At 41.7% G+C, this 14,662-nt stretch overlaps 1 protein-coding gene across 1 annotated transcript in view; it reads right to left on the reverse strand.

Moving 5' to 3' along the window:
* Nucleotides 1-524: 524 nt before the first annotated feature.
* The window catches only part of REEP3 (receptor accessory protein 3), a 116,200-nt gene continuing 102,062 nt past the window's right edge, over nt 525-14,662 (reverse strand). The window contains exons 6-8 of the mRNA XM_075257580.1: nt 12,783-12,930; nt 6,116-6,264; nt 525-3,339 (exon numbers count right to left, since the gene is read on the reverse strand). Coding sequence (XP_075113681.1) covers nt 3,283-3,339; nt 6,116-6,264; nt 12,783-12,930 — 354 coding nt within the window. The 3' untranslated portion in view covers nt 525-3,282. The remainder of the gene's footprint in view (nt 3,340-6,115; nt 6,265-12,782; nt 12,931-14,662) is intronic.

Genomic DNA, 14,662 nt, shown 5'->3' on the forward strand with positions numbered 1-14,662 from the left:
AAATAAGGAAAGTATCCCATATTTACAAGCACACATCCCATAATGTGGCAGGTTGACTCTTGTGTTATATATGTAAATACTGCAAAATATCAGCTGCATTTTTGTGCAAATAAACCGGTTCTTTACAGACAACTGATACAATAGACTGTAACATGTAAAATTAGAAGTTTATACCTAGAGATGAGCGAGTAGTACTCGATCGAGTAGGTATTCGATTGAATACTACGGTATTCGAAATACTTGTACTCGATCAAGTACCACTTGCTATTCGAATGGAAAAGTTCTATGCAGAACCAGCATTGATTGGCCGAATGCTAAACAGTCGGCCAATCAACGCTGGTTCTTCTCCTACCTTTAGAAGTCTTCTCCATGCAGCTTCCCCGCGGCGTCTTCCAGCTCTTCATTCACTCTGCTAGGCATCGGGCCTGGGCAGAGCCGACTGTGCATGCCCACTTGTAGTGTGGACATGCGCAGTCGGCTCTGCCCAGGCCCGATGCCTGGCAGAGTGAATTCAGAGCCGGGGGACGCTGCAAGGAGAAGACTTCTCGGAGGATCCAGCCCGACCCTCACTCGTGGACTTGGTAAGTGTAATTTGTTCGAACGTTGCCTACCCCTGAAACTAGCATTTTCCCCCCATAGACTATAATGGGGTTCGATATTCGATTCGAGTAGTCGAATATTGAGGGGCTACTCGAAACGAATATCGAATATTTTACTGTTCGCTCATCTCTATTTATACCACAAGTTACCTCCTAAAAGAACCCATAAGACAAATTTTGCTGAACTGTCCACCGAATACGTCACAGTCCTAAATTTTAGGAAAATTAAAACCTTTTTATTGGTCTCTGAAAATACTTTTTGACGCTCAATGATGTAATCTCAAACTGCTGGGTTGTGTGGTCTTGTAGTCGAGCTGGTCAGCAGGTCTTCCACAATGTGCGTTGAATACAGTAAATAGGTGATTCCAGTAACAACAAGGCTCCCTATAGAGCATCCCGTACACATTATATATATTTACTCCAAGTAAAGCTAATGTTTCTTCTACAAATAGATCATTCACGTCACATACAAAACTCAGAAATTGTGCAAGGACAGAAAAGTTATAGTAAAAAGTGTCCTCGTCTTGCACATTGTATAGGCACTTCGGATTTTCAAAATGTGGAAACATTGTAAACTAAGACTTCCGCCAAACCCAGGGCTGTACCCTTGTATCGTGGAGAGACTGAAACCTTTCTGGCATCTATAGATATTTCCTTCCTCATCTTTCCTCTTGGTTTAAAATCTCCTGATAAGGTGTTGTGTAACAATATCTGATCGGTGGGGGTCTAACATCTGGAACCTACACTGATCAGCTGACCCGGCTGCCAGAAACTACATACATTTGACACGGATTGCCTAACCTTTGGATAGGTTATCAGTATCCAAAACACTTGTGTCTTGGACAACCACTTTAAAGCTCATCACACGTAGCTCTCTGACCCGAATGGAAACAAAAATCACCAATTATGGTGAATTGTTTTGATCATCTTCCTGGGTGGTTTTCTAGAAAACTGATATTTTACTGATTTCTAAAGAGGTTTTCTTCAATGGTCCTCTTCTAAGAGCCAGTTATCATCTTAAACCATAAGGCCAACTACTAAGCTATAGACCAAACTTTGACCGATATCCCTCCGTCAACACAAGCAGTTTGCCATGTTGCTGTAGTGTTTGGATCAGACCATTCTTAGAGGGGAGTTTCCCAATTCTAATATTTAATCCCCATCTACAGAATAGGAAATAATCGCTGGTGGTCAGAATTCTGGGACCCTGAACAACCGCAAGAACAGGGGTCCCCAAGTGAATGAAGCCTATACTTTATACTGTTATCAGTTTGTTCTAAAAACATATAGCCACACAGACTATATACAACAGTCAGATACATAAAAACACCAAAAATTCTCAAACACTCCCATAAAAATAAAATTATATTCCCACTCCCAAAAATAAAGCCGAACTGCAAATCAAATGTATTCATGTAAACTTAACCTAATATAATGGTTATGAAATTAAAGAGTCGCTACTCAGGACCTCGGAGAAATATACGATGTGCAACACACAATGTAATGTGCTGCGTATTACAATAAAGCCTGGCGCTGCAGTCATTAGCCTTAATAACTATAACAATAGATAATGTAAACCAGTACTGAAAGAACAATAGCTAATAATGCGGAGAATAAAAAATTCCAAACTGTGTAATAAAACAAATGCGAGAGAAAAAATCTAGAAAGCAGGAATTTGCTCTGCCATGCAATCCACCCTGCGGCACAGTCCACCGCCAGCAGTGGTTGTACAGGCATCAAAGGACGATATTCTATTTGAAAGCGAGTTCAATAGTTAAAAAAAAAAATCAAATATAAAGGAATAAAAGATGAACAATGAAAAGGAAAAAGAAATGGAAAATTATAAGTGGAGGTAAAAAAGCAAGATGGCCTATGATTCAAACAACCAAAAAATCTGTCTCTTCGGGAATATAAAGGTCTTGGAGTCCTGCCTTACTCTAGTATTCCTCCTGGAAATATGTGAATAAAGTGACAATGGGTGTTACCATTTCCCTTGCTTCTACATCATGTAGAGACGGACACCATTGACAAGGAGAATGGAAACAATCAGAAGTCATACGTTACCAGGAAGAATAACAGAGGGACAGAACAAAACACAGGTCTAAAATATGTCCCAGAATACGATAGCCATGAATAAAGCTAAAATATACTTATTTTACTGTAAATTAATCATACCAACCCCTCTTTTTAGGGGGAACGATTTCTAGCCAATGAGACCTACTCATCGATATTTGGTTAGTAAATAAAACCGATCAGTAAACTGTATGGTCGGGAAAAAAATTAACGGCAGCATCCATGTTAAAGAATTGTCACAATTTAGTAAGGCATCTTAGTGTGCAGAAAACATTTAACTTACCCATAAGACTATATGTATGTTGTATAAAAAAAACCCCCTATAATATGGTCCAGTCCTCGAGAAGATAAACATCTGGATCTCATGGCCAGAAGACCCATTTTGGAAGTATTAAGAATAAACCACTGTAGTGTACGAACTCCCATAAAAGTGGCTGCAAAGTTACAGATATAAAACATTTCAAGGAACATATAAAAATGAACATTAATAAATAGTGAAGATGGAAGGTGTTATCATATGCCGTTTCTGAAATGTACAATATCTGAGAGCGTCACATAGAGCGACAAAAGTGATAGCAGTACAGCAGTGAGGGCGTTCCATGATGTCCCATCAGAAGTAAATTTGAGGTCTTTTCTTCACCTTGTACTTTAGTGATCCGTATCGTACCTGCAAAACAGCAAAGACAATTTGTGACTTCTGCTGAATGGCAAGGGTGTCTGCTGACTGGCAATGGTCCTGAAAACTCTTAAAGGGGTATTCCCATAACTCTTGTTCTGCAGCCTCCAGGCTCAGTGCTCTCTTCAATCCCTGGATTTCTCGGCACATTGGTGGGCAGGGTTTCACTTGCTCTACTATCTGCTATGTTTGCAGTCAGTAATGAGGGATTCGTTGTAAATGCATTACCACAGTATAAAGCTGATGTGGAAACTGATGTAGAAGAGTTGGATTTGAGTCAGCTTGCATTACATACAGAGATAACGGACTCCCTATCTCAGCCCTTATCAGCCAAATTCAATTAAACCGGCTGATGAGTGGAAAAGCTGAAGATAGACAGTACAGTAATCCTGCCCAGTGACCATAGAAACGCAGTGTCAACAATGAAGTGAATAATTTAAGATAGCGGCCAAACAAAGCAGTTTTGATAAAGCAATGTATTTAGGAAGTGTCTTAAATCTACACACACTTGCAGTATAGATAGGAGGATGCTTTTCATGGGACAACCCCTTTAAGCATCAGGTTCAATTCTGCAGACATTAGAGCATTTTAATGTAGGATCAGCTATTTCTGTAGACACTGTTCCATTTTTTTCAAAAACATAGGTAAAAAAAAAAAAAAAAAAAGTTGGAAATTGCTGGAAAACAATGGCCGTTCTGTAGTCTATATCAGTTGTATTTACAGGAAGTCTACCATGTTGTTGAACCTGGAACACACACCCTAATAAAGAGCCTGGCTCACAAGGCGTGGCAGTATTATAATAAATCTCTCCCAGTGTATCTAAAATATGAAATTCAAGACAATACTCATTTACAGGCAGTGGCATAACTAGGAATGGCGGGGTCCCATGGCAAACTTTTGACAGGGACCTCCCCCGTATTATCCCCATAGTGGCCCCTGCTTGCAGTATTGTTCCCCACTGCAGACCACCCATGAACAATTATTATACTCTGGGGTCTTTTCGGACCCCAGAGTATAATAATCAGAGACCATGGGGAAGATACAAACACTGTTACATACCTCTCCTTGGCTCCAGCGCACACCCCAGTGATGTCGGCCATCTTCAAAGATGAAAGAAACATCACTTGAGCCAGGGCTTGCATCACCAAGAGAGCCATAGCCAAGAGAGGTAAGTAAGTTTTTTTATATCCCTTCACCTCTCCTAGGCGTCCAATCATTATACTCGGGGGAGCTCCTGCTCATAGCAGCCTCCGCAGAAGGAGAAGCGCTGGTGGCCATGAGCTGGACCAGTAAGTAAATAGGTCCCGTTGCATGCTGCAGTTACTCCAGCAGTTAATGACCTATTAAAAAATAAATATATAAAAAATCAGCAGTGGTAGTGGCTGCCACCGGGGCCACTAATGTCCCGGGGCCTGTGGCAGTGGCAACTGCTACCACTGCTACCTTGGTAGTTATGTCCCTGATTACAGACAGGAACCACATTTCAACAACACATGGTTTGCGTCAAGATCTCTATTTCCCTTAAAGGGATCCTATCGTTAAAATGTGTTTTTTTTTTTTTTTTTTTTTTTTTTTTTCTCACTAAAATGTAGGAATGGTCTTCAAAAAGGCCATTCTTCTCCTACCTTTAGATGTCTTCTCCGTGCCGCCGTTTGGTAGAAATCCCGGTGTTCTTTGGTATGCAGATGAGTTCTCTTGCAGCACTGAGGGAGGTCCCCAGCACTCACACAGCACTGGGGGCGTCCCCAATGCTGCGAGAGAACTCTCCAGTGATGCCTCTATCTTCTTCCGGAACGGCCTCTCCCCGCGTCGTCTTCTGGTGCTGTGAGTCAAACTTCTACCCATGTGCAGTTGGCTCTGCCATCGGGCAGAGCCGACTGCACATGCGTGCTGCCATTTTCTTGTGGCCGCTTACACCAGGCGGGCATGCGCAGTCAGCTCGGCCCGAGGTCTGACGGCAGAGCTGACTGCGCATGCCTAGAAGTTTGAAACCAGCGCTGAAAGAAGACGCAGGGAGAGGCCGTTCCAGAAGAGGATACAAGCAGCGCTGGAGAGTTGTCTTGCAGCATTGGGGACGCCCCCAGTGCTGCGAGAGAACTCATTTGCATATTGAAGAAAACCGGGATTTCTACCAAACAGTGGCGTGGAAAAGAATAGCCTTTCCTAAGGCTATATATACATGTTATCGAGGAAAAAAATATCGTTTTAATGATAGGATCCCTTTAATTTTTTTTTCTTCCCTGGGTGCTGCAAAATTTCATAAAATTTTCTTTTGCCATAAATTGCACCAGAATTGTGGTATAACCCAGTGAGCCAGTCTGACCCTGCTTTGCCCATCACCATTATGTTAGAGTATCCTGCAGATCTTGCTGCAAGTTTATGGAATAAAATTGAACCCAATTTATTTTTAAATAAGTCTAAAGTGAACAAATGAGTCAAACAAAAAAATAAATTTGATATTGTTGCGACCAGAGTTTGCCAGAAGGCTCCCCAGAATAGACAACATGATAGTGTTATACCGAAACATAACAGTGTATTTTAACCGTATTACTGTGAATCATCACAGCCTCTGCTATCTGGCAGGGAACACGATCCACTCAGAACATATGGAGGAATGGGGGAGGGCGACGCAGTTCATCTAGAGTTTAATAAAACACATACAAACTCCCGAGCTGTATTATGCTGCTCAGTATGAACGGCTGCCAAAATAAACTCGCTCTGTTTATTAATGTATACTTCAAAAAATAAAATAAAAAATTGCAAATACCTCTTTGCGGCCTTTCACGACCTTTACAGATCTCATGCTCTGTGATCTCCGAAGCCCCTTGTGTGCATACATTTCATCTTCCGAGTGCGCCCCTTCTGTCTCTTCATCAGATTTGTCATCTCCAGAATCTTTACTTAATGAGCCGAATCCTACGAAAATCAAAAAGGAAAATAGAAGAAAATATGAAGCGGAATAAAAAAAAAGACTGAACTGTAACCAGAACAAAAATAATGATTAAAAATTAGTCGTGTTTCACGTTTTAGCAGCATTTACCATTGAAATCTGCAGATAATTTAAGGAAGGATTTTTTAACGCCATTTTGGACGTGACTAGAGAAGACAACATGAAGTCAATGGGGGAAAAAAAGTTACTCAATATTACAAGTAGACATGAACTTATAAAATGAGTGAGTCCTACACATTTACACCACACCACCGCCTATAAGGCCTGGTTCACATCTGCATTCAGGGAGTCCGTTTTGGGAGTCTCACTTTCAATCTCCAATATAATAGTTTAGTAATCTGTGTTTTATGAAAATCGGTCTTCCATGTACTGACTTCATGGTGAGCCTATGACAGACTTAGTTTTATACACAGCAGCCGGTCTGAGGCGGCGGAGCTGCAGAGGAGGAGAGCAGCCTGAACCAATCATAACACAGGGGGCGTGTCTTAGCTACAATGCCTGCTGGTAGTCTAAGCTGTAGTCTTAAAGGGGTTGTCCCATCACAAGGATCCTATCCATACTGCTTGTTAATGTGGATTTAAGACTTTTCCTAAATACACTGCTTCAGCAAAACTGCTTTGTTTGTCCACTATCTTACTTTATTCAATTCTTTGTGGCCACAGCCCTGACTTAGCTGCTCATGAGACAAGTGATGTATCTGCTGCTCTCAGGGCGGAGGGAGGAGGGGCTAAGTGCAGGGAGCGAGCCTGTGTATCTAGCTATTCCTGTGTCTACACCACGTGACCTAGCTTCCTGCTCTCAGATAGGGGAGAGGAGCTGCTTTCATTTCTTCTGTTCTCCCAGTTATCAGGCTAGCTAATTCAATTGTGTTCATTATGGCAGAGACAGGCAGTCTCTGTATGTAACACAGAATGGAGTTGCTGCTGCCTGTACTTCATAGTCCAATATGGGTGAGCGGAGCTACATGCGAATTTGGGGGCAGAGCTAAATGGCAGATTGCATGTGAAACCCCGCCCACCAAATGATGCAAGAAACCAGGAAGAAAGAAGATTTTACAGCAGTAAAGACTGGTGAGTATGTGAGGTGGGAATACCCCTTTAAATCACAGCTCTGTTCTAATATATAGCGGATAATCCTTCCCATTTGTTATGTATAATCTGATATACTAAATCTATAGATACATATTACATATCTTATTTTATCTGTGTGTGGGGCACAAATGTGTAAAGTCAAATATGTTCTGGATTTCTTATCTGTATTTGCCTTGAGCGCTATTACAGCACAGCTTGAAATTGCTGTTCCCAAAGCATTTATTGTCCCTTTAAGAAGAGTGCGCTATAGGCTATTACTCTGTGGGTCTTAGATTTTGCTGCCGCGGCCATTGCCGCCCTCTAGTAACCGCTCAGTATTTTATATCATGGTCTGCTAAACACAAATATTTCAAGGGACAAAGTTGGAAAGCTCGGCCGCGTGTCTGGATGTCGGGGACAACTGGCAGCAGTGTACTATAATTCACATTAATATGGAAAGTAAACTCTGGAGCTAGTCACAGGGTGAGGACAGGCAAGTTAAACAGACTGACTCGCTCCATATATGTATATACATGGAAGGAAGCAATACGCAGAGATATTCTTATAGGAGGTGCTGGCATGCTGTATTTGGATATCCTATGTGGGAGAGACTAGACAAGCTGGAATGAGAGACACAAAGCAACGCCGCCGAGCAGCTCTTTGGTCTCTCCTGGATAAACAGATTTTCACAGGCAAGGGCCTTGTTGAACTTGGAATAGTGGAATTTTCTAAAAGGAAGATAAAACATTAGAGAAGGCCAAGACTAACAGAAGCCGGAGAACAGTAAAATGAATATATGGGTTAGACACTTCTATTAGTGTGGTATAAGGTGGACATTAACCATTCGGGTTCTGTGTGTTACAAGTCTACACGTTGCATTGGATTATTCATGTTTTCCCTTGAACATAACCATATTAACACCAAAATTTTTCAGTTTTACAGACTCCTAACCATCTTAGTGTGACTGTCTACTGTCTTGTTAAGATGCCAATGGATATGACCATGAATGCAGGAACTTTCTATGGTCTGGGACTTGTCAAAAACCCAGCCAGCAATTCTCTTCTCATACATTGACGAGCTGTCCACAATAAGGACATCGTGGCTGGGTTTCTGACAAGTCCCAGATCATAGAACGTTCCTGCATTCATGGCTTTGATGGTAACCTATCGAAAAAAAAAAAAAAAAATCCCTTAAAGCTGGAGACTTCATAGGTTAATACGTGAAACAAATCTAAGTATCACTTAATGAATATGACACCATTATTGGAAATAACTACTACCGGTACTTTGGCTGGAGAACACCTGGCACGCACCATATACCACGGTGAAGCCTTATGACAAAGCAGGATGTCTCTCGTTTCACTTATATAGGTCTTCCAAGTAAAACTGATCTTGGGCTTCTAGCCCCATAGCATGGATTTCAGGGCCTCTCAAAACTTCCAAGGCCAAGTAATATGTCCTGTTCCATCGAAGCAACATACGCGTCTGGTAAGGTGGCCCTGGAGAGATGGGGCCACCTCTGGTAGACTGCATACCTTATGTTAATAATTGATGCAAGAGTCTCCTTACCACTATTAGTACAATGTTAGCAAACAAGGATCATGTATGGGGAAATACAAGCGCTATATCCTTCCATCCTATATTGGATTGGTCACCACAAGAAAGGCCAATCTTTAATCTTTACTCTCAAAGGCTCCTATAATGGTGAAGGTGCTACATGGGAAAGCTGGACGGGTAATAGAAACTTGCATAGTCAGATGCCAGTAGGACATTTTGGGCGCACTAGCTACCAGGCCCCTTGAAGGCCAAAGGCTCACCCCTTTATCAAGACTAGATTTTCAACTTTGCAATATATTAAGTGACCACCTCCTTTAAGACCATTTTTTAATGTAATATGGTGGGGTCCTCTCAAAGAGACAGATACGTATGTACAATCGATTGATCGAGACAAAGGGGTCAGTACCAGGCAAAAAAAATTTATAATGGTGCATGGCGGTCACTGCATTCCCAATTTAGTATATAAAAAACATTAACCAAAAAGGAGATCCGCCATTTTTTAAGGCAAATGCCACCACGTCAAAGGAACTTAAGGTTCCCCAATACGCAGAGCCATTAGTCGTACTAGAAACCATCTCCTCCTCCTTCGCTAGATGCCGGCACATCTCCATGTTGTAGACAGAGACGTATAACTGCGACTACACTACTAATGTGCATTAGTAACAACACCGTAGTAATGATCCAGCAGAGAGCTTCACCTTTAGAGCTAGGATGCTAACGTGAGTGCTTTCTGCTAAGTGTGAATGTACCCTTAATAGGAAAAATGAAACCTTCTTATTTTAAGATCATTATTGAACTCTGAGGGTGCGAGAGACTTGTTCCTTTTACATTGGCCTCACGATTATACAATGCCAAAATACTAAAAGCTTCTTCTCACAGGAGGCGTCTTAGGAGAGCAGCGAGAATGTTCCCTAAAAGAACAAGAGCTGTTCACGCTCCAATCACTGCAATATACCGTAAATATTCTAAGAAGAGCCCAGCACATCTAGTGGTGTATAGTAAGTGCAGGGTGGATTATCCCAGGTTCTCACCATGGATGGAACCATTTCATAGAAGTACCATATACATATTCAGATAATCCACCCATTCCAACCCCCCTTCTGCACCCAGGAAGATTCTCATTTAGGGAGCGTTCACACTACCGTCGGTGTCAGACAGGTAGTGTCCGCTCAAAATCTGTCACGGACATTAGGAGCAGACACACTAGCTGTGTCCGTGACACCCGTCATTCATTTCAATGGGCATTGGGTGCGTTGTTTTGCACTCCGTGCCCTTCCTTCCCTGCCCGCAAGTGAAGATGTCCGACTTCTCAAGCAGACAGAAGAACCCTGCATGCATTTACCCTGTAAGGTAGCACTGTTGGGGGGTGGGGGGGGTAATTTACTAACATATCTACCCCTGAAAACTAGCAAAGAAATGGCGTATCATTGGCACATTGCTACGTTTTGCCCAAAGCTTCGCCATTATGTTGTTTTTGCGCCCAGCTCACCATGGAGAATGATAGGATGGAGTTTCTTCCACCTGTCACCTTTACTATAACTCACTCCAGAAAACCGAACCAAGAATTAAGACTTCGTCACAAATATGACTTTTCGAACAGGTCCAGAACATAACCTTTTTGGTGGGGGGTCCTAATGTCAACCCATTTTCAGATCATATTTGAAACAATCCCTTTAAGGAAAAATCCCAAGTGATAGTAAACATCTCTGTATATTCATCCTAGATCCACTAGGTGGCACAAGCGGCCTTCAATGGCGCCCTGAAATCTTCCCTAACACAGACATCTGGGTTCCATTATTTCCTACTTCCTGTCTCCTTTCAAAACAAACGGTTCTACATCACATCTCCGAACACACGGATTATTATGAAATGTCCTAAATTATTTGGATTACAATAGCCATATGAATTGTTTTACTTGATGAAACGACGGTCCCTGCGGTGAACATGAGAATTAGTTAGGACTTTTTCCATTACTAACACATAGCTATTTACTGGTAATACCGTCTACGGTGACTAACTCCCAAATCAAAAAATCTGTTTTATTTTATGGAAGCCTCAGATTTCCCGTTTTGCAGGGATGAGGCGCTCGGCGTGAGACTCTGAGCTGCACCATTAAAATTCCTGGTAGACCAGCAGCACATTGCGTATTGCAGTCATGTCTGCCCGCCGCTGAACGATTTCCAGACTAGCTTCTCTGAAATCTTTTTATCTTCCTTTTTTTTTCTTCCTCTACTTGCTTATGAATTCACATCTACATTGTATTCTATCACCGTGAAGCTTGCTAGATAGGCTAGTCAAGTGTCTGGGGAAAAATAGCAATATATCAGCCAGACATTCTGCAAATTATGTTGAGATTAACACGCTGTGTGATTATATATTATAAAGGAGCACTCTGTACCCTACCGCAGGAAAAGTTAGTACGCCCGCTGCCTGACGGGTTGTCGTCATACCTATATTGCCGCTCGCTATAATGGGGCATGCCATCTCTTTATGATAATTGCATGTTCCCGCATCACACGGAGATATATCTGGAGGAGCTACAAGCGAGTTTCCAAGAATAGAAGATCAATACCCCAGACACACAAGGGTCCGTAGTGTCATTTATACACTGGGGGAGGGGGGCTAAGCAACAGGCCTTCAAGCTATAGGTGCCTGCCATCTTAATTTGACAACAAATCACACTGACAGATCCTAAAAGTCTTTATAAATCCAACCACGACATATATATATATATATATATATATATATATATATATATATATATATATATTATTATTATTATTATCACTGCATATCAAGTATAACCAATAATTCCATAGTGTTGATCCAAGTACGGCAGAAAATCCCCATAAGACAGTAAAGAATCCCATTCTATAATAATGGTGAAACCTTCTCTGTATCAGATGTAGAGGAGAGGACACCCCTTGACATACTCACACTTAGGATCCGTTCTCACGGAGTAACGCGCCGCTCTTTACACACGTGTCAGAGCGAGGCGCTTCAAAACAGATCCCATTGATTTCAATGGGTGCCGGCTTACACGCGCTACACATTGAAATCAATGGGAGGCTGTGTAATACATTGATTTCAATGTGTAGGGCGCGTAAGTAGGCAACCATTGAAATCAATGGGATCTGTTTTGAAGCGCCTCACTCTGACACGTGTATACGTGTCTAAATGAGCATCGCGTTACTCTGTGAGAATGGATCCTTTTAGGTGTAAGTATTAGATCACACCCAGTCCCCCCCCTCCTAAATTTGATAACCTGTCTTGGCACTACAATCTAACCAATTCCTCTTAGTTGCCCTCCCATACACCTGTTCTAGCTCAGCTATGTCCTCTGTACACACGGGTCTCAAAAATGGTACGCCGTATACCATATGTGGTGTCACCAGTGATATGTATCAAAGGGATTGTCTAAGGCTAGAGATTGATGGCCCTCAAAATCACACAACTCTGCTCCAATTGACCCCACCAATCTGATACTCATGACGTCTCCTAAGGATAGACCATTACTATCCAGGCTTGGAGACCTCAAAGGAAAATAAGATTAAATCTGCCATGTTAGGCTCCATTTATCACATTAAGATCTTGCCATAAATTGCAAGATTTTTGTATCGTAAGACTCCAATATATGTCGCTGAAAAGAATACATCAGAAAAGTCTTCAAAAGAATCCCATTGTTATAAAATTATACACGGTTTTGGGTTTTTTGCCTCTCCATGTATACATATTAAGACGTGAATATATATTTAAGTGTTGCATGCCTATTTATATACATGTGTATATAGAGATATTATATATACATGCATATGATTTTTTAATGCAAAACATCTTGTAAAAACTAGAGCAACTTACCAGACCCTTCGCCGCCAGCGTTCTTGGACTTCTTTTGTGCTTCGGGTAAAGGCGGGTAGAGTCTGTTGCCAGCAGTCTCATCGCCTTGTATTGCTGTCAAGTCATGCATACTGAAACTTCTTAAGCGTTCTGTAATAGCCCCTTGGCCCTGGGCAAGGACACAGAAGAAGAAGTAAAACACATCAGATATCAAATCTACATTTTTTTTTTTTACTTTTTTTTGTCAATATCTGTAAGAAATACAAAGAGCGTGAAATATTTCTACTCGGCACATGGAAGTAATATTGGTGGTAAGGAAAAATGTAAATGAGGGTGTTACAGTCTCCAGTACAAGCAAAGCATGATGGATCACCACAAATATAAGAGAGACCCTAGAGTGAATATTACAATTTCACAATCTCTAAAGAATAAGAAACAAATGCAGGAAATGTAGGCTAGGTTCTGTATGGCCTCTCTTAAAGGGACGCCAAACCTAGAAATGAGAGATTACTGTAGGTAAGAAATAAGGTTCTCATTGTTTGTCCAACTTCGCATGATCCTGGCTAATCTCTTGCTGAACAGTTCCATCTTTAAAGCGTACCTCCAGTGATAAAACCACTTTACAGAAATGAATAATACACGTGACTAGAAGAAACTTTGTCATATATCTTAAAGAAAATCATTTCCTTCTCCGCTTATTAGACTGTCCTCCTCCTCCTTGTCTCTTTGTTTACATAGAGTCCATATCTTTATCCAGCTCAGGCACAGAAACTATGGAGAGGGGAGGGGTGAGGAGGAGGCTGTTAACTAATGCCTCAATTCTTATTGCCTCACTCTGTGTAGTGGTAGAAATCCACCCTCAGGCCATGGTTCAATAAATTTATTTCCCTTTCCACTTATCAGGTTACTAGCATATGGAGAGGGAAGGGGGAGGAGGAGGCTGCTGGAAAAGGCACACAGATAGGTGCAGCTGCTACACTCTGCTACCCTGTGAGTGAGGCTTGGTTCACATCTGCGTTCAGTAATCTGTTCAGGGAGTCCGCATGGGGAAGAAAAGTACTTCATAATCTACTTTCCTGTCCGTGTGCTTTCACTGCACACCACTTGCCAATGCATTTGGTAGCCTGTACAGGAGAGGAGAGTCCCCATGCGGACTCCCCGAACGGATTACCAAATGCAGATGTGAACCAAGCCTCACTCACAGAGTAGCAGAGTGCAGCAGCTGCACCTATCTGTGTGCCTTTTCCAGCAGCTTCCTCCTCCCCCTTCCCTCTCCATATGATAGTAACCTGATTAAGTTGGAAAAGGAAATAAACTTATTTAATAAGATGTATGTCAAAGTTTCTTATATTCACCTGAACTATTTATGAAAAGTCGCTGTATAATTGGCACCCCCTTGGCTGGTGACTGGCCAGAGGGCAGGGGACTCTTAAGGGTGCAGGGCTTAATAATTTGTCTTACTGCAGACAGAGCACAGGAGGATCAACTTATGACCACAGCCCCAGTAGGCATAGTCCTCATCCATCATAATAACACATGTTGCAATCTACCTGTCACCTAACCGGCACATACAAAAGATAGGTAATCATTGATTTACTATGGCAAAAATGTGATGGTCATCTAATGATTGGTTCTGATAAGGAAAATTTGCATGTAGATTACTTCAAGAATTCTTGGCCAGATCCTAGTAATAGTCACTACGTGTACATCCAGCAGCACACGTGCCACTTCTAAGCAAAAACATCACTGTGGTTTATCACACCATATTAAAAAGCAATACAAACAGTACAAAGTCAAGGAAAAGCCACTGAACATACTGTAACAATATACAATACATTACTTTCATTTACCAAAGAATTTTGGCAGGGAAACCCTACTAGAGATTTACTGAAGAAAAAAAA

The sequence above is a fragment of the Leptodactylus fuscus genome, chromosome 10, assembly GCF_031893055.1.
Source record: "Leptodactylus fuscus isolate aLepFus1 chromosome 10, aLepFus1.hap2, whole genome shotgun sequence".
Classification (NCBI taxonomy): Eukaryota; Metazoa; Chordata; class Amphibia; order Anura; family Leptodactylidae; genus Leptodactylus; species Leptodactylus fuscus.